The 22,824-nt window shown below is 51.1% G+C and overlaps 1 protein-coding gene and 1 pseudogene across 1 annotated transcript in view; both read right to left on the bottom strand.

The window, feature by feature from the left end:
• ADAM12 (ADAM metallopeptidase domain 12) overlaps positions 1-22,824 on the bottom strand; it is a 337,607-nt gene that overhangs the window by 89,236 nt on the left and 225,547 nt on the right. Inside the window, exons 5-6 of the mRNA XM_045068602.1 lie at positions 21,498-21,574; positions 3,029-3,215 (exon numbers count right to left, since the gene is read on the bottom strand). Of these exons, the coding sequence (XP_044924537.1) occupies positions 3,029-3,215; positions 21,498-21,574 (264 nt within the window). The remainder of the gene's footprint in view (positions 1-3,028; positions 3,216-21,497; positions 21,575-22,824) is intronic.
• Positions 15,754-16,511, bottom strand: LOC123388664 (annotated as a pseudogene).

The raw sequence follows: 22,824 nt of genomic DNA, 5'->3' as shown, positions 1-22,824 counted from the left end.
TAATTACCCACGCTAATGGAGGGGAACCACAGCACAGATAATCCCCAAAGAAGGGGTAATTCAAACATAATTTACATTTGCCTTTGGGAGGCATTATGTGATTTTTCTCCCGCAGTGAATTTCCCAAGCCTTCGCCTCTCTCTGGCTCAGGCCAGTGTTAGAATCAGTCTGCCTTCTGGCCCGGCTCCTTGATGGAAGGAAGGAGCATGGAGAGTCAGAGGGCGGCTGGGGGTGGGGGGCAGGGCACTAGGGAGGGGTGGGGAGGGGGGACTCCGGGACCCTGCAGAGGCGAGGTCACATTACAAGGCCATGTGACCGCAGGCACCCTTCCAGGAGCCACTTGGGTTCTCACTCAAACCCAACGTAGGGCCTTGTAAAAATGACAAAGCATAGCTCGAGCCTGTATTACTGCCGGTGCAAACCCCGAGCGCTGATTTATTCCTGCTGCTCTGTGAAAGGAAACGCAAATATCTGCAGAAAAACCTCAGCCTGCAAACCAGGCTTCGCCCTGGTGAACATTCCGCGGGGGCAGAAGATGCGGGCGGAAGGCGGGCACGGCTGCTGCATCGCGGGAACAGGAGGAGCCCGCAGCAGCCGCAGCAGTTACATTGATTTTTTTTTTTTTTTTTTGAGTGTAAAATCAGGGGGTGGGAGTGAGGCAGGTGCGTGGCCTCCTTACGCTCACTGGAGTCGCTGTCCCAAAGCATGTGGTCTCCCATTCCAATCCCCAAGGAGTCCCCTTATTTAAGAATCACGTTTCATATCGTTTTCGTTGTGTAGTTGTACTTTGTGTCATATTTTTCTCTTCCACTGAAACAATCACAAGGAGTTTTAGAGAAAAACGTTGAGGACAGAGCTGTTGCCTTGCCTTTTCAATTTAAAGGTTCATTTGCACCCCAATGTGCGTTATTAACAAAACAACATTGTTATTCAGGCTTTGCGCTCTCTTCTCTGAGTCGGGACTGGAAATTACGGTGCCAGCCACCATCCCAGACAGCCAGAGGCTTCGTTAAGGAACTAAAATACGGCTGGCAAGCAGACACGGAGCCTTGTACTTCTGCGTGAAACGGCAAACGTATTCGGGTGTCACTTAAACTGTCAAGTTATAAATCTCACAACGTGGGCCCCGCACATTCAACAAGGTGATCCAAGACAAGCGCCTTGAAAACAAAATGCGAATGTCCTCCTTGTTTGTGAGTGGAAAACCTACAGCGTGATCACCTCTTCTCTGAGGTCTGGGATGAAGGCGAGAGTGTTGGAAGAGTAAAATAAACATGACCTGGGACCGTGGAGGCGGGTCTCTGTGATTCCAAGTCTTCAATCTGTCGCTCTAAAATGGGTGGGAGGGGGGAGAAAGGCAGGACGAAACTCTCTCGAGCTCTGTTCACGTGTGTGTGTGTGGGGGGGGGGTTCAAGCTCTGATCCCTGGGTCTCCACTCCTGAGTATCTGTGTCAAGGTGGGTCACCGTCCCAGACGGGTCTCTCCCTCCCGTGTGAAGGGCACGGAGGCAGTGCGCACCCGCCGTCGGAAACCTTGTGAGCAAAGTAGGAAATAGAGGACAGCAGGGTCACGCAGGCAGATCGCCGGGACAGGGAGAAACAACGAAACGGAATTGAAGGTTAGGGAAACACAATTCACAGGTGCGAGGGAAGTTTTACAAATGAGAAGAAAACATTTAGGATCATGTTTCCTGTTTGAACGCGGAATAAAAATGATGAGGAATGAACAAAGAGGAATACTCTGTACGCCGTACTGAGTGTTAAGTCAGGAAAGAGGAAATGTGCTGTCTTTTAAGTGGAACCTTGAAGAACATGTCTCTAGACCACCCAGTGTTAGCACAGTTGACATCGTATCTATGAAATCCTGATGCCTTGTCAACAGAGGAACAGGAAAGCCAGAGACGAAAATCAGGAAATTGTTCAGAATTTCCTATCTGGTTGCACTCATTCCAAGTCAGGGCCCCCAGCCAAATGTGGCTACCCTCACTCCTTTTTTAGAGTGTTCTACGGCTGGGGCGCCTGGGTGGCTCAGTGGGCTCAGCCTTCTGCTCAGGTCATAGTCCCAGATCCCGGGATCGGAGCCTCACATAGGCTCCCTGCTCAGTGGGGAGCCTGCCTCTCCCTCATCCCTTGCCCTTCCTCCCCACTCATGCGTGTGCTCTAAGCTCTTTCACTCACTTTTTCTCAAATAAGTAAAATCTTAAAAAAAAACAAAAACAAAAACAAGAGTGTTCTGCTGTGGCCTGTGGCACCCAAGTAATACTGGACATAGAAAGGTCAGGCAGCCATTTGGGGTGGAGGTTTCCTGATAATGTACCAGAGAGTACCAGAGCCCCTGTGTTTCTGTCTGCTTAGCAGGCAGGAAGATCTGTGGCCCGGGCTTCACCAGGCAACGACTCTTCCCCCTTCTGCGGCAGAAGGAGAGAAGTTTGATGAGCAGAGCCAGGAGCAGGTGGCCAGAAAACACGGGAGTGTTTGGACAGTCTCAGGAAGCAAGGAAGGACAGGCACGGGCAGCAGGGACAGTAAGCAACCCTCCTTAGCCACACCGTGTGGCCAAGATTCCGTTCACCTCGGCAGGGGCACGCAGGCAAAGACTGGGGATGTTATGCAAATCATAACAAAGACCCCAGCTGTACAACGGACTTGCTAATATAGAAGGCTCCACATTGTCTTTCTCCTGCTGAGGAAGGGGAGCTGCATTCTTGTCCTGTTTATCATTGTGGGTGCAGTGGTGCGACCCTGGATCTATTCCACAGTAGCTTCTCACTGACCACAGTGAGTGGTAATTTTGTCGGCCTCTGAGCCAGACTTTACGCAGCACAGTCTGAGGAGTCTGAGGCAGCCATTTGCAAAAACAGTGATGGAGGTTTCGGTAACAGTGATGGATGCTGTGCGCACAAGATATCGCCCACTCCAGATCCCCCCACACAACATGCAGACAACGAAACTTCTCCAGCTGTCTTCGCCCTGGAGCCCCCTAGCTAGAGCCCCCACTCCCCGGAAGCATGACCCTGATTCCCCCCTACCCTTCTTGGCCACATCCGGGAGGGTGGTGGGAGCCAGTTCCCTGCAGGGAGCGCAGACGTGCTGTGATGTGACCCGCAGGACCCCCACGTGCCCTTCAGCTTCTCCACCGGGAAGAGCTTGTATTTGTTTGTTTCACTTTCCATTGGTTCCAAGATATAGGTGCTATTTTCAAATGTAATAAGTCCCCTGTTGAAGAAGAAATAAGAAAAAAAATATATAATTTTAAGCGTAGTTTCTTGTTTATGGCCAAGGCTCTGGTCTTAATGAGAGAAGAAATACAAGGAGAAAAGCCAATTTATTTATATTCTCAGGTTTTTAATTGGGAAGGACATTTCTGAGCCACATGTTTGCATGGATTCATCTTGCAAATGTTTTGAAAACAAGTCTGGGAAATGTTTTGTTTCAAGTATTTTACTGTAAAGAGTTGACTGTGTTTAGCCTCTATGTGTTTTTTTTTTTAAATTTTGATTTATAATTTTTTTCTTCTCAAAGATATATTTCTGGGGAAAAGAGTTGAGAGATGTTTCATCTGCTTAGAAAGTAACTCTATCTGAGTTAGCAGATGGGAAGGGAAATCTTTTTCTTTAAAGGAAAATCCTTGCATGTGAATTATTCAGCCCGATCAACTACGCTTCCTAAATATTTGAAAGGATTCTGATAGGAGGTTGAGTATAAACCTACACTTATTTATGGGAGCCGTGAATAAAGGAAGCTGTGTAGGCGCACAAAGCATTAGAACTGCTTCTGGAAGGCTGAGCTCTGCCCTCTGCTCTGTGTTAAAGTTGGATCACTCCACATAGGAACCACGACTACTGGGAGATGTCCCAGCCCCGAGGTTGGCGAGGCAGCCTTCAGAGTCTGGCAGTCTGGGGGTAAGCTCTAGGTCCGTGACCTTGACCTCTTTGAAGCTTGGTTTCCTTACCTGGAAAATGGGACTGTAATACCTATTTCTCAGGGCTGCTCTGTCATCCAGTTAAAACTTTTAGCCTGTGGAGGCCATAAGTCAGTGTTTAAATGGGAGTTTAAGTCCTCTTTGTCATTAAAAAGGGCACATCCATGGATGAGGCTGCTGTTAACATGTTATTCCAAATACCAAACTCGTGACAATTTCAGGAAGATCTTGTGTTTTGATAACACGTCTGCCCACAGACGAGCCATTCATGACTCCCTGACGTGAAACAGAGCAGTAGTATGATAAATCCACTTCTTGGAATGAGAATAAAAAACCTTTGAAGTAACTTTTAGATTTGGGTATAAAAGTTTAAGTTCTTTTAAAAAAATAGACAAATGTGCTGAACATTCCACCTTGTAGAGACAGACAGTGGTATCAGGCCATGGACCACAGTGCTTGTCTGACCTAGGCAGTGTCTGCTTCCCAGAAACGAGCAGAGCTAACCCAGAGGTGTCAGCCTCCTTCAAGTGATGGGGAACATTGGCCTACTTGATGGTTTTTGTCTCTCTCTTTTCCAGAGTGAGACAGTAAAGTATTTTAACTTAAAAGGCTCTTTTTGATATTGAAAGATGGATTTTCTTTGGAGAAATGGCAATTTGAGTAATAGTAAACTGGCAGTTTTAAGACTTCCCACATAATAACGGAAGCTTCTAGGGAACTTCCATTCTTTAGGCAACCACCATCTCTCCACTAGAGAAATGCCTCACATTTTCGAGTGAGACTTATTGCACTGTAAGCCGACATGTCTAACATAGTAAACCTTAACCTTTTTTGAGACATGAACCCTTTTACACTCTCCCTTGAAAAATACACATGTGTGTATATTGCAATATTTTGCAGATAATGTCTGAAGACTGGGAACTATGGATGAGGTTCAGGGGCTCCAGGTTTAGGGCAGCAGCTCTAATAAATAATTTATATTGCATCAACCCAAGGACTTGAGCCTGCCTTTGTCCTTAAGACATAGCTGAAAAAGTTGGTTTCTCCATCAGTTTTCTTCAGAAAATTTCAGCCTTTTTCCAAAACAGGGACCTTGTGAAATGTTCCCTTGTCATTCATTATTGTTTATTACAGTCATTCACTCATGTTATGCCTATCGTTCCAAGTTTAGCCTGTGTGCTGTGGAAGCAAGCACCGTCCTATGTTTCTTGAAGGCCCATTTTATTTAGTTGCTCTTAAATTTTAATAGAATGATGGGATTTCAATACTCAAATAGTATGGAAGGAAGAGTAAGGAGTCAAGTGTGTATTTGGAATACAAATGGTGAGCAAATCCTCTCTACTCAGTTCATTGTTATTCAGCTGGTTTGCTCTATCAGTCCTATGTAATGAAGTTATAGACAAAGGCAAAGAGAAAGATCTTGCCCGGGATGCCTGTGCCCCAACTCATGTCTTTGTGTGTCTCTAGCAGATCACATGGACATGACTTTGGCCATCAACTCTGTTGGGGTGGCTTGTATCTCTTCTTAAAAAGTTCTTTGTGAAATAAGACTTAGATTTCTCAGTTTGGAATGGGTAACAGGGGATTTTTGTTTATTAAAGTTCATTTTAAATAGCCTCAATTAAGAAAGAGTACTTAAAAATGATAGGCCAAGGGAATGTGGAAGACAGACACCCTTGAAAGGAATATATGGATTTGCTAAAAAATCGACCTTCCTGTCCTAAAACAAAGATGATACCAACATTTCATTTGATACCGCAACGTTTTCTCTTTTGCGTTAGCGTTAAGTAGGCTGGACGCTCACAGTAAAACATGTCACTAAGTTGTAATCATGAGAAACAAATTACTGAAAAAGTTTTTCTACTTAATGGAAAATTTTTAGAAATTGTTACTTAGTCATAAAAATGTTCTCATATCTCCTTTTATCTTTCAAGTCATCCAAAGGCCAGATGTTGAGAAACTGGGGTGAAGGCTCTCCCTTCGCTCAGAACAATTGGCAGCCTGTAGGACAACTTAATTAAATAATTGCTTTGGACTGTCGTGGGTATAATTAATCATTTAGCCCTAGAGATTGCTGGAAACAACAGTGGACACAAAATTCAAGGATTCAGGGTTGCTGAGATGTAAAATTTTGATGTTCTCACAGCCCTTGCTGGCCCCAAGCTAGATAAGCGAGTGTAATTTAAGTGGAATGTCAAAGATATTTAGCTGTAAACTTAGATTTGGAAGTATCTCAGAGTATGGAATTTAAACCCAGCAGACTTTGAAGTTGGGGTTCTTTCCCCTTGCCAGAGTGGGGCAGAAAAATGAAGACCCCAGGTACCTTCTCTAGGGGGACATTAGGAGAAGTTGGGAGGATTGGGAGGATGCTGGAGGGTACGGGACCGGCCAGCATGGCGGGCAGTGGACTGGGTGTAGTTCATGGTGGAAGAAGAGAAAACGGGGGTTGGGGGTGACGAGGGCCACTCCGATGGTGCTCTGCCCGGGCTGTGCCCCTTGCACTAATCACCCAGTGGATCTGCACACGGTTGCAGCTCTGGGGATTGTCCCCACTGTCCAAGGCTGGTGGGAGGCTGGAGGCAGAGCTGGGACCTGTGTGCCCCAGCCCTGCACCTTTCAGCCATCCAGCGCTCCGGTCTCCCCCTAGCGCTCTTCTGAGAGGGGTCTGTACAAGGAGGAGCACAACGGGGGAGAAAAAAGTCAGAGGAAACAGGTAGCCTTCCTTTACATTGTAAAATCCTATCATTTTTCCTTCAATAGAAACTGAGGGGAATCTATTAAAATTTTAAATTGACTTTGTGAGCTTTCAAAGTGAAAACTCAGGAGGCCTGTATTTCCTCGAGATAAGTTTTTGTTTTTCTCAAAATTCAGTTTTTAATCTCCAAAGCAACAGTGCATCAGGCAATAACATGGCTTAATGTGGCTGTCCTTATTACAATTTTTCTTGCTACCCCAAGGCAAGCTGGAGAGAGGCATGGATTTTGACTACCTGTAATAAGGTAATGATTAGAATATATGAATTACCCGGACTAGCTCCATGTTCAATTGCTAATTGAATTTTCTTACAAAAAAAAAAAAAAAGACTTTTGGTCTCAATACCAGGCTGCCAATCATCAGTTGGAAATGCGGTTGGCATGAAATCTAATTTCAGCTCTTTCCTGGGGGAGCCCAGGGGTAAACATAATCTCCCACCGCACTTACGCTGGCTACAGCGATGGCGGCGGTTAGTAGTGAACACGCAGGCACTGGAGGGCTCACTGCCAGCAAGTAATTTCCATGGGTACGACTCATGGACGATCAAGACAAATTTGCATTGTCCCCTACTACGTGGGAAGCCCTGGGCGGGCTCTGGTAGAACCACAAAGACATCTCACCACGGTTCTCATTTCAAATGTAATTTGGGAGGCATATGACAAGAGAGGTAAAATGTTAGACTATTATAAAAGATTCTAATAGTAGTTGGGACTGGCACATCAATACTAATAATAATAATAACAGCAGCTTGGATTTATGGAGGCACCGCCCGCTGAGCCAGGCTCCTTTTTAAAAAGAACAGTTGATCGAGAGATGATTCAAATACCATTAAGTTCACTGTTAAAGCAGGCAATTCAGTGACTTTTAATACATTCGATGAGATGTGCCAACATCACCACTGACTCTAGAACATTTTCATCACCTCTTCAAAAACCATGTCCCCGCTATCTGTCACTCCATGGGCTCTCCTGCCCCATGAGCCCGGCTTCTGAATCCTCTGTTTTCTCTAATAATTACAGCAATCCTTTCAGAGCAGGTATCATAAGCCCCTTTTACTAAGAGGATACCAAGGCTAAGAGCCCGAGGTCACTGTGATGGGTGAAATCGTGTTGCCCAAAAGAATATGTTTGACTCCCAGCCCTTGACCCTGTGAATGGGACCCTTGGAAATAGTCTTTGCAGATGGGGTCTTGTTAAGATCTCAAGATGAGCTTCTCCTGGGCTGACAGTGGGCCCTAAATTCAATAACATGTGCCCCCTTCGAGAAAAAGGAGAAGACAGAGACATAGTGGGGAGGCCACGTGAAGGTGACAGCAGAAACCTGTGACGGGGTGACCAGCCAGGGCAGGCCGGCGGTGGCCAGTAGCCACTCGGAGTCAGGAGTCAGGCATGGGGAGAAGCCTCAGTCCAATGCTGAGGACTCCTTGACCTCAGACTCCCGGCCTCGAGAAAGGGGACTATACATTTCTGTGGCTCTTGGCCCCCAAGCATGTGGTGACTTCTTCTGGTGGCTCTAGGACTCTCACACAGTCACCCAGCTGGTCAGCAGCACAGCCAGGACCGCCCAGCTGTGGACCCGGCCCCGAGCCATTCCCTCCTCCACGGCCACGCTAGGGTGGGCCCTCTCTCCTCCGCACCAAGGACTCCCTCTGAGGAGGGCACGGCTGAGTTCTGAATGCAAAGTCTGCCCACGGGCTGGACGGTCAGCTCGGTGCTGACTGAAGGAGCATCACCCACCACCCATGCAAAATGGGGGGCCCTGCGGGGAGTTTTGGAGGATGGGGACCTGGAGGGTGGGGAGCACGAAGGTCCAGGTGAGCGGCCTTGAAGGAGCAGGAGCCAGGAGAAAGTGCAGAGTGCGCAAACACCCCACGCACACGAGGGTGTGGGCGAATGGCCGGTGGGGGCCGTGGAAGGAAGGTGGGCACAGCATTTGGGCTTCCTCCTCTGTCTCCACCCTTCACCTTGGCTTTGGCCTTGGCTGCCCTGCGGCCTCACTGCAGGCTCCACACCCTCCATGCGGACTTAAGGTGCCTCTTGCTCACACTTCCAACTCCCGCCGCCCATGCTCTGCCCTTGCTGTCCGCTCCTTCCTCGGCCTTTCCCCTCCCCGACCCGGGGGGGGGGGGGTCTCTACGGATCCGCAGGCTCCTTCCGTGGAACCGGGGGTGCCCGGCCCTCTGGCCTGTGGGATGCAGCTGCTTCCAGGCTAGGGCCATGTTCTGTTCCTCCGGGCTCCCACCCAACGGCCTCGCACCGTTCCTGCCGCAGCCCCCTGGCGGGATCGACGTTCCAGGCCGATGCAAGCTTCCGCCCAGCCGACCTTCAGGACGGCCCGGCATCCCGGTCCCTTCCGCGGGTCTCCGGTTCTGCGCACGCCCACGTCGCAGCTCTCGCGACACGGTGCCCACATGGCTTCTGGCTGCTTTCCACACCCAGGGAGGATCTTCCTCATTCGCAGTGGTTTTCCCGGCCCGGCACCAGGACTGGCATGACCGGCGGGGGATCGGGACGCGAGAAGCCGGCCCGCGAGCGGTTGCACACACGTGTGAGTGGGAACGGTGGCACACGGGTGTGAGGGAGCAAGAGGCTCTGATCGCAGGCTGCAGGAAGCCCTGTGGCTCCGCGTGCGGGGGTGAGGGCAGGACTTCTGTTATGAGCAGGCAGTGTTTCTGAAACACGACCTTCTGGAATGTGCAAGATGGCTGTGAAGGGAAGGGAGGAGGCAGGAAGCACGGGTGGGAGGCAGCTGAACAGTCTCGGAGCAAGGGTTGGGGGGGGGGCAACGCGGAAGTCTGCGGGGTCTGCGGGAGCACCAGCGGGGTCATCAAAGGTCACCAGGGGCCAAGCTTTGGATCCAGAGATGGGCTGGACCTTCCGTGGAAAAGCGGTAGAGGAGAGCCCATCTGGGGACTGAGGAGTTCAGATTTGGACGCTTTGGCATTTGAGGCAGAGTGGGGCAGGGAGCGCTGACACTTGACCTTGGGCGACCTTCAGGATGGACACCAGGGCAGACCAGCAGACAGATCAGTTGTGATCCCAGCACTGGTTTCCACCAATGTTCCCACAGGACCACGAACGCACGTCTCCTCCTCCTTCGGAGGAGGCCAGGACAAGAAGCAGGGCCAGAGGTGGCAGGTGTGGCCAGAGGGCTGAGGGCAGGTAGCAGAGGCCAGGTCCTAGCCTAGAAGCTGAGGGAGCAGAGGGTCTCAGTGCAGAGCTCAAGGCCGAATTGACTTTACCTCCTCTCTAGCCCATTTCTTCCTTAATATGACCTTAGAGATGTTTTAAAAATTTGGACTGGCCAAGGAATGCCTGGGTGCCCGTCGGTGAAGCTTCTGACTCTTGACTTCGGCTCAGGTCATGATCTCAAGATTGTGGGATCGAGCCCCACATCTGGCTCTGCCCTCAGCACTGAGTCTACTTGTCTCTGTCCCTCGGCTCCTTCCCCATTCTCTCTCTCTCTCTCTCTCAAATAAATGAATTAATTAAAAAAAAATTCAGACTGGCAAAGATTGTCACTGACCACTTAATGACTTGGGGAGAGAGCATGTTTTCTCCACTGAGGTTGCCTGAGCACCTATAACTTTCCAGGTTTTAGGCTGAGCCCAGTGCCCCGCCTGCCTGGAACTCACGGTCTGGCAGACAGGAAAGGGAATGCAAGGTCAGCTCTGTGCGCCTGACTTTCTGGCCCGTTAGGCCACTTGGCGGCAGGCCATTTAGGTTGAGCTGTGAGATCTGATAAAAAACCACACCCATCCAGGTGAGGGACCTGGAGTGAAGGCGTGAGGGGCCAGGAAGGCGGTGAGCCATGGCGCTGGACGTGGGGGCCTGCGGGAAGCCCGCGGCTCAGTTTCCAGCCTGCCTTGCTCCCTCTGTCTGCTCTTCCTCCTAGGTTCCTTCCTCCTCTTACTTTATCAGCGGAGATTTCTGGGTGAGTTTTTCAAATGGGTCAATTCAACTTGTCTGTTAAATTGTAAATAATAAAATAATAATACAGTATAAAAGCAGAACTTTTTTTTTTCTTTTACAATGGTTGCCTTTCCCTTAAATTGCAAATGATTATTTTCATTATAATGGTTATTTCTGACTCCATGGACCATAACGCTGGTTAATTCTTTTGAAAAATAAATTGACTATTTTTCAGTAGTATGGGACAAGTGTATTCATTCCTACATTCTGTGCGATATTTGATTTCATCATATAAAATTTGGTGCAGCAAACTTTGTTTATTATACAGTTTAAAGGAACATAATAATATATGTCCTCACTGGGGTAACAAAGAGACTTACATCTGAATATTTATATGCACCTGAATTTCTGAAAACATTTTGTGCTGTCTCTCACATCGAAGGCGAGTGCTGAGAGCTCCAGGCACTACAAGCAATGTATCAGAAATGTTCCCCATCGTGAAGGTCCTTACAACAAGGTATACGAACAGAGCGAGGAGCCTTAACGCAGGGGTGTGAAGAGATGTTTATAAATCACCTGCTCCGTGGCAGGAAAGGGCTGCCTGTGACGGTGCAGACGAGGCAGGGTTGATCTGCATGGGGAGAATCTTTGGGAGGCAGGGACGGGCCTTCATGCAGGACACATCATTTGATTTGTTGAAGCTTTTAAAGCCAAATGGAAGGCAGAGAGAGAAGCATGTCCCAGGCAGAAGGACAGCAGGGACAAAGACGAGGAGATGCATGAGGAATGCTCTGGAAACAGCTAGAAAACAGTGGAATTGGGGTGGGGGGGCTTCCTCAAGGTAGAGCTGTGCCTTCCCGTGGCTCTGGTGAGCATCACAGGAGAACACGCAGAGGCGCGTAAATGCGGGAGATGCCTCTTTCTTGAGACAGAAGCTGTGCCTTGGAACAGCGTCGCATGGTGTGGGGACCAGGCTGCCGATGGCGGAGCCTCCGTCAGGAGCTCTCACCATGGTGGTAGTAACACCGCCCCACCCTCAGGGAAGCAGAAACCGTAAGGATGATGAGGAAGAAGGTCTGGCCCCCACCGTGTGTCACCACTACCCCAGGGGACACGTGTGTGTGCACATGTGTGTACATGCATCTGAGAGAGTGTTAGTATGTGTGTGTAAGTCCACCAGTGCGAGTGTGCCAGCCACGGGACGATGGTGAACGACAGTGTAAGTGTGCCTGCACGTGAGGACGGAAGTGCAGGCATGAGGTGTGAGTGCGAGTGCGTGCACGCTTTGTGCTCAAGCAGCTTCAACCCCATTTAAGAGTGAAATCAGTATTACAACCCGTCCTAGTTTACAACTCGAGATACCAGTGTCTCAACTATGGAGGGAACGTTGGCTTCAGTCTGTTAAACCACCAGAGGTTCCTTCAGAAATTCCACCTCCTTTTAACCACTGAGCCTGCCGGGGATGGGAGAACACGTGGCTAATCCCAGAAGTGGGACCAGACGTCTGTCCTATGACAGAACACGAACACAGCAGGGTGGCACCTCTAGGGAGGGAGCAGACTTCTGTCCCCAGCTGGGTCCCTGTGCAGTGCTGTGTGGGGGAGTCTGTGATGCCCGCGGGGATGGTGTGGGTTAAGGGCTTACGGGTAGGGGACGTGAGGCACGAAGCAGGGAGAGCAAATGAGAGTCCAGAATGTCAAAGGAGAACCATGTGTCTTTGCACTGGAACCATGTGACGAGGACTGAGCGTTTTGGGGACACATAGGCTAATGAGGACTGAGCATTCTGGAGAGACGTGTGAAATAGCAGAAAATTAACTTACACCTGAACTTTGCCTTTGACCTGGAGTCCTCTCAAAGTAAGAACAGACTCCACGGCTGCACTCATTTTTTCCACGTTGCACTCCATCACCCCCTCTAGTAAAGAGCTGTTCCCTCTTTAATCCTGCTGGGATCTTTATGCTTTTCTTTCTCCTTATCTTCTCCACCTCAAGCTTCAAATGAAGAAGGCAGACTTGCTTGCTTCCTTCCTCTCTTGTCTCTTCCAGGACCGAGTTTTTCCTAGCTGCCCACGTGTGAACCAGTCTTTCTGAAGCTGTGCAGGACGTTCCTTCCCGGCTCTTTCTCTGCAAAGCTGTAATCTGATGGGCTCTAATGAATGTGTCCCCTAGGACATTTGGGTTTCCCCCACACATTCCTAGATCTGAGTATGCTTTTGGATCACACCATACTGAACAGAATTTTTTTTTTTTTAAACAAGGCTTAATTTTTATTTGTTTAGAGATAATGCTATTGCACACTCACAAGACTGCAGTGTCGTGGGATAAACACCTTTTATATGCACTGGGAAACGTGAAAAAAAATGATTTCCATAAAAAATATTAATTAATGAATTATGTGCTTTATGGTGACATTTGCATTATTGTGGTGGCCTGGAACTAAATCTGCCTGCCCTGGGCCCTGATGGCACCAATTTCCCCCTCCTCCCTCCAGGCAGGCCCAAGAGTGGGAACAGCTCCCCCTGTTGTTAGCATCTGGGAGTCTCCCTCTGCTTTTTGCCTTGCTTTCTGCTTCCACAGCCCCCAGGAACAGAGCATCTATCTGATATATTGGGCAATTCTCCTTTTGTGTATATACGAGCTAGGTATATTTTGCATATTATACAAACTGTGTGAACATCATTTCTTTCTCTCTTTAAAATTGTTTTAAAAATTGGCAGCTTTCTTTACGGTTCTATTACTCTCTGTTACCGCCAAACTGACTAAAAGTGCCTTGTAAACCGCATGGGGGAGGTCTTTTTGCTTGCCATCTCTGAAAAACTTTTATTTTCGCTACATAAAATTGAGAACTGTCTAAACATTTAGCAAACAATATCTTAAACAAAAGGAAAAGAGTTTTAAAAAGTTAACAAAGGGAGAAAAAATTGTAATTTTAAACTCTGCTAAGATAATCAAAATTTTATGAAGTTGGAATAGGAAATTGTTGTTTTAGGGTTTTCTTTTCCCCAGTTTTTCAAATCAAAATTTATTCAGATACATATTAATTTACTTGTGCAGATGTCTAATACAAGCTTATGTGTATGAAAACAGCACACAAAAATGTTCATGTCATAGAAAAACGTTCTTAAAAAAAGGTTGATTATTTTAAATGTTTGTATCCATGCCAAATTTTGATAATTGTTAAAGTAACTGGAGATCTTTAACTTAAATCTTTAACTTAATATTTTCTAGTTCTAGAGGGTCTGGTGAAAATAATACATCTGTAAGAATTATAGGAAATGACACTTTAATGGAAAAATACTATCTGAAAACTATAATGCTAAATCTACTTGAATAAAAGCAATTGTACTATCAATTAAATAACTATCTAACTATCTAAATAATACCTAAACTAAAAAGAGATAAGTCAAAATAACTTTAAAGACAGAAAACACATGCAGATGTTATGCTGTGGTTGTGGGAGTTCAGGACTGGCCTGTGGTGAGCTCAGTCAAATCCGCAGGGGTCTCTGTTGGTGTGGCCCAGCTGCCTGGGCCCTCAAGTCCTGGCTCTTCTCCTTCCTGGAGGTGCTGATGATCCAGGGGTTCTCTGACACTACTGGGCCTCTGTGGGCAGCTGGTGGAGGAGCAGGAGTAAAAGGGCCACTTGGGAAAAGCTGGAAGTTGGACTCTGCTTTGGCCAACATTTGCCTGTTGTAATCACTTTCTTTCTTTAGCTCCTTGAGGCTTCTCTCGGTCAGCACAGCTGCCATCCAGCTTTCCTGAGCTCTCTTTGCATGGAAGAGGATCCCCTTTTGATAGTGTATGGCATTTTCCTCCAATTGTCTCCTGGTGTCTTCAGCGATCTCCTTGTAGAAGTCTCGAGTCTGAGACATGGCCTTGATGTTTCTACGTGTGCAGGAAAGATTCCACTTAATGTCTGCGCACTGCTCTTCTGCCTCAGACCATTTTCTCTCAATGGGGCTGATGCATTCTTGATATAATATAGGCAGAGTTCGAAGCTTCTGTTTCAGCTGCTGAATCTCCTCTTCAAGCTGTGAATTTTCACGCTGCAAAGAGGCCTCCTTGGCTTGAAGATCTGTTATTTGTCCCATAAGCTCCTCATTCATTTGCTTTCCTTCCTGCAATTGTCTGGCTAGTTCCTGCTTTTTCGCTTCAGCACTTTGAAGGGACACGTTGGAATCAGCATCATCAGTGACACCCTTCAGATCACCCTCTGACCCGTGGATGGGGCCATCATCATTTTCTGTTTCCCTCTTTTCCTCGACCTCACAGTTGACATGACCCAAATGATCTCCAAGGTGAGTGGGCCCGGGGAAGGTCTTCAGCAAGTTTTCACCCACCGGTACTAACTGGCTGACTTTCTCGTTCAGGGCCTGTTGGAATCCTGCGTTTGACTGTTCAAGCCTTTCTTTTTCCTGCTGCATTTCTTGGAGTCTCTGCTTCCATCTCGCAGTTTCTTGGGCGAGCCGTTCTGGACTCTGGAGATCAGGAGGGTTTTCATTCAGATCACCCAGGGTTTTCTCCCAAAAGTCTTCTCCCTTCTCTTCTGAGGCTTTGAAGATGGGTCTGTCACCAGTCTCTTGAGACGATTGAGGAGGCTGGCCCTTCAGTAACTTTTTCAGAAAGTCAACAGTATTCTGAAGAGACAGCCTACAGTGGTCTGTATTTATTGCTGATAAGCACGAGGATTTTAAGTTGGGAAGACTGGCCTCCGCCCCGGGCAGACCTCGGGCATCATCAGCTTGTGTCAGCGGTTCCATATTCTCACTGCCTTTTCCACAGACTTCAGCGTGGGCGAAACACCTTTTGCCCGACACCTTCACACTTCTCTAAAATGTGTTGTTTCTTCACTGGTAAAACCAGTATCACAGTTTATACCAGGATCTCCCAGGGAAATCCACGGAGACCTGAAACGTGTCTCCAGCGTTCAGAAATCACCAGCGGAGGACCGCACAGGTGGTCTAGGACCAAGTGGAAATGGATCAATGGCAGGCAGGAGGCCATCCACGGCTGTGGAGAGCTCCCTAGCTCTGCCTCCAAAGGCCAGTGTTCTCTGGGTCTCAACTGAAGGCTCAGAACCTTGGGGACGCTCTACCTCTAAGGTAAACAGTTGCCTGACAACCAGTGCACGGCAGTTGCATTGGGGGATGGGGAGGCCAGCCAGCTTCTAGGACACAGTTGCCCTCTCACTTTGCCCACAGCGGTCCCGGATGACCAGGTTCCGGCCTTCCTTCAGGTGGATGGTGAGGAGGTAGGCAAAAGGACTGGGCAGGTTACTCAAGCCATCACTGGCTTCCCCAAACATAGATTGTTCTTCACATTGTTGGGATGTCAGAGAAGCATTCAGATCGCCACTTCGCACAGCTTCTCTGGCTCTTCCAGGGCCTCGTCTCCAGCCGGCGTCTTCTGCAGCAGATCCAGGATGCCATTGCTGGAAGGCCTCCTGTCCTCGGCGGGAGAGGCATAGGCTCCTCGGGGTCCGTTTCCACCACACGGAGGTAGCCGGCTTCTTCCTGGCTCCAGTCCAATTCCTCCTCAGACTGTTTCAAGGAGCTACTGCTGCTCTTGGGCAAGATCCCCGCCGTTGACAGGCTGCTGGGCACCGAGGTGTACGACGACTAGGGCCCAGAGTTAAGGCCTGCCCTCTGGGGCCAAGGCCTCAGCCTCCAAGAGGTCAGACAGAGAGGCTGAGGTGGCGGTCCAGGGAACGCCTGGCCCGTAGGCCTAGGGGCTTGTTCGGGTTTTCACCCTCCTCTTGCTCAGGTTGATTAACAAAGGCCTGGTCCGCTGTTTCAGAGAGCCCCAGACAGACGGTTTATCCTCCATGGCTGCACGAAGACCCAGGGAGTCACTCCATGAGAGAGCTCCTCTGTGTGGGAAACAACCGTAGCGGCTCCTGCCGGGACCCGCCGCCGTCACTCGCATGCGCAGAAACGGCCGCTCGCATGCGCAGAAACGGCCGGGACGCGCCGGGGGCGGGGGCACGTCTCGCGCCGTCCGACTTCCTAGACCCCCGCCCGCCAGCCCCGCCTCCAGGGGGCGGAGGCGGCCGCGCGTCACCTTGGAGCGACCGCCCCCCCAAGCGCGGTCGCGCAGTGGCCAGGGGCTCCGCCGGCGGCTGAACAGAATTTTCAATGCCTAAATCTGCTAGGCTGGTGCCATGAGGGCTGACTCTCCCCTTTATCTCCAGGCTCAATCGATTCTTCTTCCGGTGGGTAGTTGGTTCAGCAGAGCTTTTTCTCTGTTCTGATTCTCTGCTTGCAAGGTCACGAGGTTGACTCCTTAACTCCAGAATTTCTCCATGGATGCACAGTTTGCTGCTTTTGTCACAACAGCACAAAGAGCTGGTACGTCCGAATTCTCAGGAGCGCCACCCTCCTTGGGATCTCCCATCATCGTCCCCACCCATCTTGATGGTGGACACCAGACGACATGCAGCACGTGCTCTTCTGACTTTTCCTGAAACCCCAGCTACGAGTAACTTCACAGCTTTCCTTTGCCCGATTATGGTCTGTGTGATGTACCCTGGACGGAACGTTGTCCAGGTGCTGGAGATGAGAGGTAGAGGCTGAGAAGCAGATGCTCCTCAAACCGGACAGAGAGGCTGGCCTCTCCGTGTGGGAGGACAGGTACCTGCGCCTTTTGTGGACAGCCCTGGTGGAAGGGTGGGTGTTATGACCGAGGGACATGGCCAAGCACAGAAGGCAGGTTTATCCTATTCGAATATTACTCCGGGAATACGCTATCCAATTGTTCTTCATTTTCTATTTTTTTAAAGATTTATTTATTCGTATGAGAGAAAGGGAGAGCACAACCTGGAGGGGCAGAGGAAGAGGGAGAGAGAATCTGAAGCAGATGGCAGCTGGGCTCAGAGCCTGACACGGGGCTTGATCCCACCACCCTGGGATTATGACCTGAGCCAAAACCAAGAGTCAGATGCTTAACTGACGGAGCCACCCAGGTGCCCCCTTCCTCTTCATTTTTTAAAACTAATTAACTAAAGTCACTGGTTTGTAAATGGAATACCTTGGAGAGACCCCTTTCTCTTTATCTACCAAGAGCTTGAAATGCCTATGAAAATCACCTGAAACTTACCAAACCAATCCCGATGCCTCCCTTAATGCCTGTTCTCAGTTTCGATGGTCTAAAACTTCTTCACAGATGTGTAGAAGCCATTGTTGGAAGAGGCCTGTTTGTTGCTTACGGTCTTGGCCCTCATTTGCCCTTTCTCTGGCAAAAAGACCCCTGGTTTTCCTTGGAGCACTCACTCTCCCCACTTCCCATCCCTGGGGTTGGGTGGGGTTCACCCCCAGCCTGACCCAGGGACTTAAACCAGAGCATCACACCCACCACTGGCCACTGTGATTGTTTCAGGGAGGGACCAATGACCCAGTCAGGGCCAACCAGAGGTATTTTAGAGGAACTCTGCTGAACTTGAAAGAGGGGTCCTCATACTTCTACTTGGTCTCTGAGGATGTAAGCCGACAGCCTTTTGAAAAGACAAAAGACTCTTTCCAAGTCCCTCCCTCGTGCACCTCAGTCCACGGAGAGCTGATGTCCTCTCTGTGTGTACCGTCACTTGCAAACAATGTCCTCCTCCCCCTCCTCCTCCACCGAGCACCCAGCACGCCTGCTGGGCCCGCACATGCCTGGGAGGCCCTGCCTCTTGAAGGGCTTTCCCACGGCTTCCTCAGTAACCTCTCACTCAGCGGCAGGAGCTTGGCCCCTTCGTGTATTTGTGCCCCACACTACCCTGGGGGAGTGAGTTTTAGACACAGAGCACTTGTGGTGGAGAAGGCAATGGTCAGAAGCTTATGTAGATGTCAGGGGTACCAAAATCTCTAAACCCTTGAAGAAGTTTCTGGATTCTTGCTTGTCTGCAAGTGCCCCCTCTACCCAGGCTCCGGTAACCCGGCAGGATTCTTGGGAAGGTGTCTCGTTGAGCTCTGCGCCTCTGCCTGCTCCCCCTACTGTCCAGTTTCAGCCCAGCAGGCAGAGTGACCTTGTCAACGTCAAGTGAGACATCCCTCAGCGCAAAGTTCCTGTGACCCTGTCATAGACAAGGGAGAGGCCAAGGCCCTTCTCCTTCTCCTTGACCTCAGCTTCCTCTGCCTCCTCTGCCTGCTCTGCCCCAGCCACACTGGTCACCTTGCTGCTCTGCCAACCCCGGGCATTTTCCTGTGTCAGGGGCTTAGCACATGCTGTTCCCTCTGCCAGGAACGTGCTTCCTGCAGACGTCTGCACAGCTCGCCCCGCCTCCTTCAGTGTCGCACTGAGGAAGCGCTCAAGGAATGTTTGCCGGAGGAACCCTTAGCAACAGGAGAGCAGCAAATCCATCAGCAGCGAGATCACTCTGCTCACATACCGGATTAGCAGATGTTTCAAAGTTAAATAGTGTCCTATAAATGGGATATCGAAATGTTTCATGAGAGCAACAGTGTGCAGAAACACGTACACCCTCAAGGGAGGGAACCACAGAGAGATTTAAGTCTCTGTCTCTTGACTTGCAGAGACAGAAGAATCAGGGTAGAGTGAAGAGTATGACGTGACTCTATTTTTATAAAAATAGAGAAACGCACATGCACGGGGCCTTGCCCAGGCCTGGTGCCCAGGACGAGGAGGCAGGCTGGAGGGACCCCCACGCTGCTGCCATGTTCCACCTGAGAGGAGTGGAAGGAGCGTGAGGAGGGAAAGGTTAGCTTTTTGTACATTTTGCTGGATTCCAGCTGTAAACACTGACAATAAGCCAGATGTCTGGGATTGGGGAGGATGTGAGGAGAGACTCTCAGCTTGGCGGCCAGCGCGGGCGCTGGGACAGCACTTGGAAGGAGGAGGTGGCAGAACTGTTGCTGGTGAAAGGTTGGGGCGTCCACCCAGCACCTGCTCTTCTCCCCCGTCTCCCCGGGCCCTGTGCACCGAGCCACGGACCCCCTGAGACCTCCTGAGGACCCGCGCGGCCAGCGCAGTCTGTAAATGAGCGAGGCTGGAAACCGCCTAAAGGGGCACCATGGAGGGGGGACGAGACAGGACGCTGCGAACTCAGGCGCGCCGTCGGAGGAGCGAGCCAGTCGCACGTGAGCCACGGAGGAAGGATGTCAAGACAACGCCCGAGACAAAAGCAGATTGCCGAGCGGGGCGGGATGTCCCCCTCCTCTCCTGACGCCTGGACATTGTGCGGGCGACCGGGGCCGCGGCAGCTGGGAAGGGGGCCCGTCCCCGGGGGCGGGGACCGGATCGGACCGAGACGGAGTCGTCGGTGCGGCGGGAGGAGCGGGCTCTGCGGCGCGCGGCTGAGGGACGGCCCTGCGCTGCGCCCGGGACACGCAAGTGCAGACAGAGGAGCCCACAGAAGGGGAACGAGAGCGAGAAGCGGCCGAGGAGGGGCTGACGGAAGAGCCTTGTCTGGGGGGCGCCGGCCCCACACGGGGAGGGGCTCCCGCAGCCGGCGCCCGCCCGCCGCCTGCCCTGGCGGGGGCTTCCCGCAGCCGCGCTCCGGGCCGCGGTCCCCTGGGGGGTGACCCGCAGAGCCCGGGCGGCCCAGGAGGTGCGGCCCACGGGATTCCTTATTAACTGACGCGGGTTCCACGGCCGCCGCGTGTCAGCGTGAATCTGGGAGTCCGTGTCCCGTCAGCGCTCGGTGAGCGCCCGGCTTCGTCCACAGCCGTTCACACGCTGAGGAGGCCGGGCGGCCGCCACTCCCCTCACACTCGCAGGACTTGACTGACCTGTGTGAGTGTGTGTGTGTGTGTGTCTGCGTGTGGTATGTCACTTCTGGTGTATTGTGTGTGTGCGGTATTTGGGCTATGGATGTTGTGTGTGTGTGAGATGTGTGTGTGTGTGTGTGAGATGTCACGTATGGTACATTGTGTGTGTGTCACGTCTGGTATATTCTGTACGTTGTATGTGGTACGTCACTTGTGGTTTGTTGTGTATGTGGTGTTTGTGCTGTGTATGTTGTAGTGTGTGTGTGGTGCGTGGTACATTGTGTGCTGTGTGTGGTACGTCACATGGAGTATATTGTGTGTGTGGTGCGTGTTTGTGCTGTGCATGCTGTAGCGTGGGTGATGTCTGTGTGTGTGGTAGCGTGTGTGGCACACTGTGTCTGTGTGCGGTGCCGTGTGTCGTGAGTGTACAGTGTCCCGCGTGGGACTCTCAGAGACGCGGCGTCCCCGGGTCCCAGAGGGCGGCCCGGTCTCACTCAAGCCGGCGCGCCTCCCAGGCCCTCGTCCCTCTCCTCACCGAGCCTGGGGCCTCACAGCGCCTGGGGGATGCAGGCGGCTGGTTCACAAACCCGGCGAATGGATCCAGCAAAAAGGCTGAGGCGCCTCATGGAGACACAGGAGAGCCAGCTGGTGGCCAACGAGTGAGACCTGGCAGGGCGAGCCGCGCGGGTTGGCTCGTCCAGCCCCGGAAGGGAGCAGTTTCCTGACACGTGCGCAGCCGCGTAGCGAAAGCCCCTGCGACCCACGCCCGGATTCCACTCTCCTCGCTCGGCTCGGCTGGGTGCTTGCTTCGCCTCCCGGCAGGGGACGCCTCTGCGTGTCTCCCGAGCGACAGCCTGAACGCTAGGACCCGAGCTCCTACCTTTTAACACCAGGATTATTAAGCCCAAGAGCCACATAAGCGAAAGATCGTCACAAAATCCTCGGATGTAGAAGCTCAGCCCCATCCATGGCTCTCAACCCACCAGGCCTAAGAACCTTCTAGAAAGGGCTGCTGGGGCAGAGAAGCTAAGATCCCGGGCACGCTGTGCTCCCTTGAGGTGTCTGGAGGGGCTTCTCTGTCTCACGGGGGGGGGGGGGGGGGGGCTCAGGCCCCACCATTTACTGTTGATCCTTGAGAGCGAATGGGGGGAAGAAGGAGGTGGCAGTCATGCTGGGGACCGGAGCCGGCCCCGTCAGGGTCACTTACTTGAGGCCAGAGCAAGTGCTGAAGCTGGCGGTGGAACCAGAGTGTCCTTGCACGTGTCCGTGGTAGTAGCAGTGACCCTATAAAGAGGAGAAAGTCGGTTCAGTCACGTAGCTTCTTGCCTGCTCACAATAAGCCGACCACCTCCGATCTGCTTCTCCTGCTTTCACCTACGGGATTCCCTCTTGGCATAAAATATTGAACCGGCGGTCTTAATATTTAATGCCAAGTCTGGCTTGACCCGGCCAGGACCTCCGGCAGGAAGGTCTGATTTACTTAGAGATGATCAATGCGGTGTTAAGAAGCGTCCCGGTCCCACTCTTGTCTCTCTGACACCCTTCAAAAAAGCTCTGATGCTGAGGGTTTCCCCAAACCCAGCGGCAGAACAGACCCCGGGGACGTCACCACCTTACCCTCCCGCGAGCTGTCTTTTCTAACAAGATGACGACCCGCGCGGCGTATTTAATCACATTGTGAAATGGAAGAGAATGAGGCCTAAATCAATGGCTTCTGGAAACAGAACAGCAGAGACGGCAGCTGAGGGGACCATCCTGAATTGCCCAGTCGGGAGCTCACGATCTCTCTTAGCAGGAAAAGAAAAATAGGAAGGTCTCTCGGTCTACGACAGAAGTCCCCGCATGATGCCTGCAGAATTCCATTTCTTGAATAAGGTGGTCACGTGCAACAAGAACCCACTGCACAGACTTCCCACCCCGAGACAGAGATCTGTCCAGAATCCACATAACAGAGTCACAGGGTAGCCCCCACGAAGCGGCTGACAGGCAAGAAATGCTAAGCGGGTTCCGCTCGCCGCATTCATGGCCTCTGCATGCCAGCCGCGTGGTCCGGCAGCAGAGGTGGCGTGGAAGGAACAGGGCCAGTGGCAATGGGCTTTAGCCCATCCCTGCGGTGTCCCCGACAGCACACGGCCCCTTTATTCACGCGGTGCTGGTGAATTCACTTTTCCCAGGGCAGAGCTTGGTGCCCAGCCGTTCTGCTCAACAAAAATGCGATCCCAAGACCGCTCTGACTTTGCTAAGAAGGAGGACTGGCTTGGGACACCTGGCTGGCTCAGTCGGCTAAGTGTTTGCCTTCGGCCCAGATCATGATCTCAGAGTCCTGGGATCGAGTCCCACGTCAGGCTCCTTGCTCAGTGGAGAGCCAGGTTATCCCCCTGCCTGCCGCTCCCCCGGCTTGTGTGCTCTCTCTCTCTCTGACAAATAAATAATCTTAAAAAAAAAAAAGAAAGAAAGAAAGAAAGAGGACTGGATGGGATTGAATGGCCAGTGGCATCCAACAACCCCCAGTAAAGGGGTCAAGCTCATCTGTC

The sequence above is a fragment of the Mustela putorius genome, unplaced genomic scaffold (genome assembly GCF_011764305.1).
Source record: "Mustela putorius furo isolate JIRA1106 unplaced genomic scaffold, ASM1176430v1.1 tig00003909_pilon_pilon_pilon, whole genome shotgun sequence".
In the NCBI taxonomy this organism is placed as follows: Eukaryota; Metazoa; Chordata; class Mammalia; order Carnivora; family Mustelidae; genus Mustela; species Mustela putorius.
Note: the sequence above shows the minus strand (reverse complement) of the source record. Positions and strands in the feature narration are given on the sequence as shown.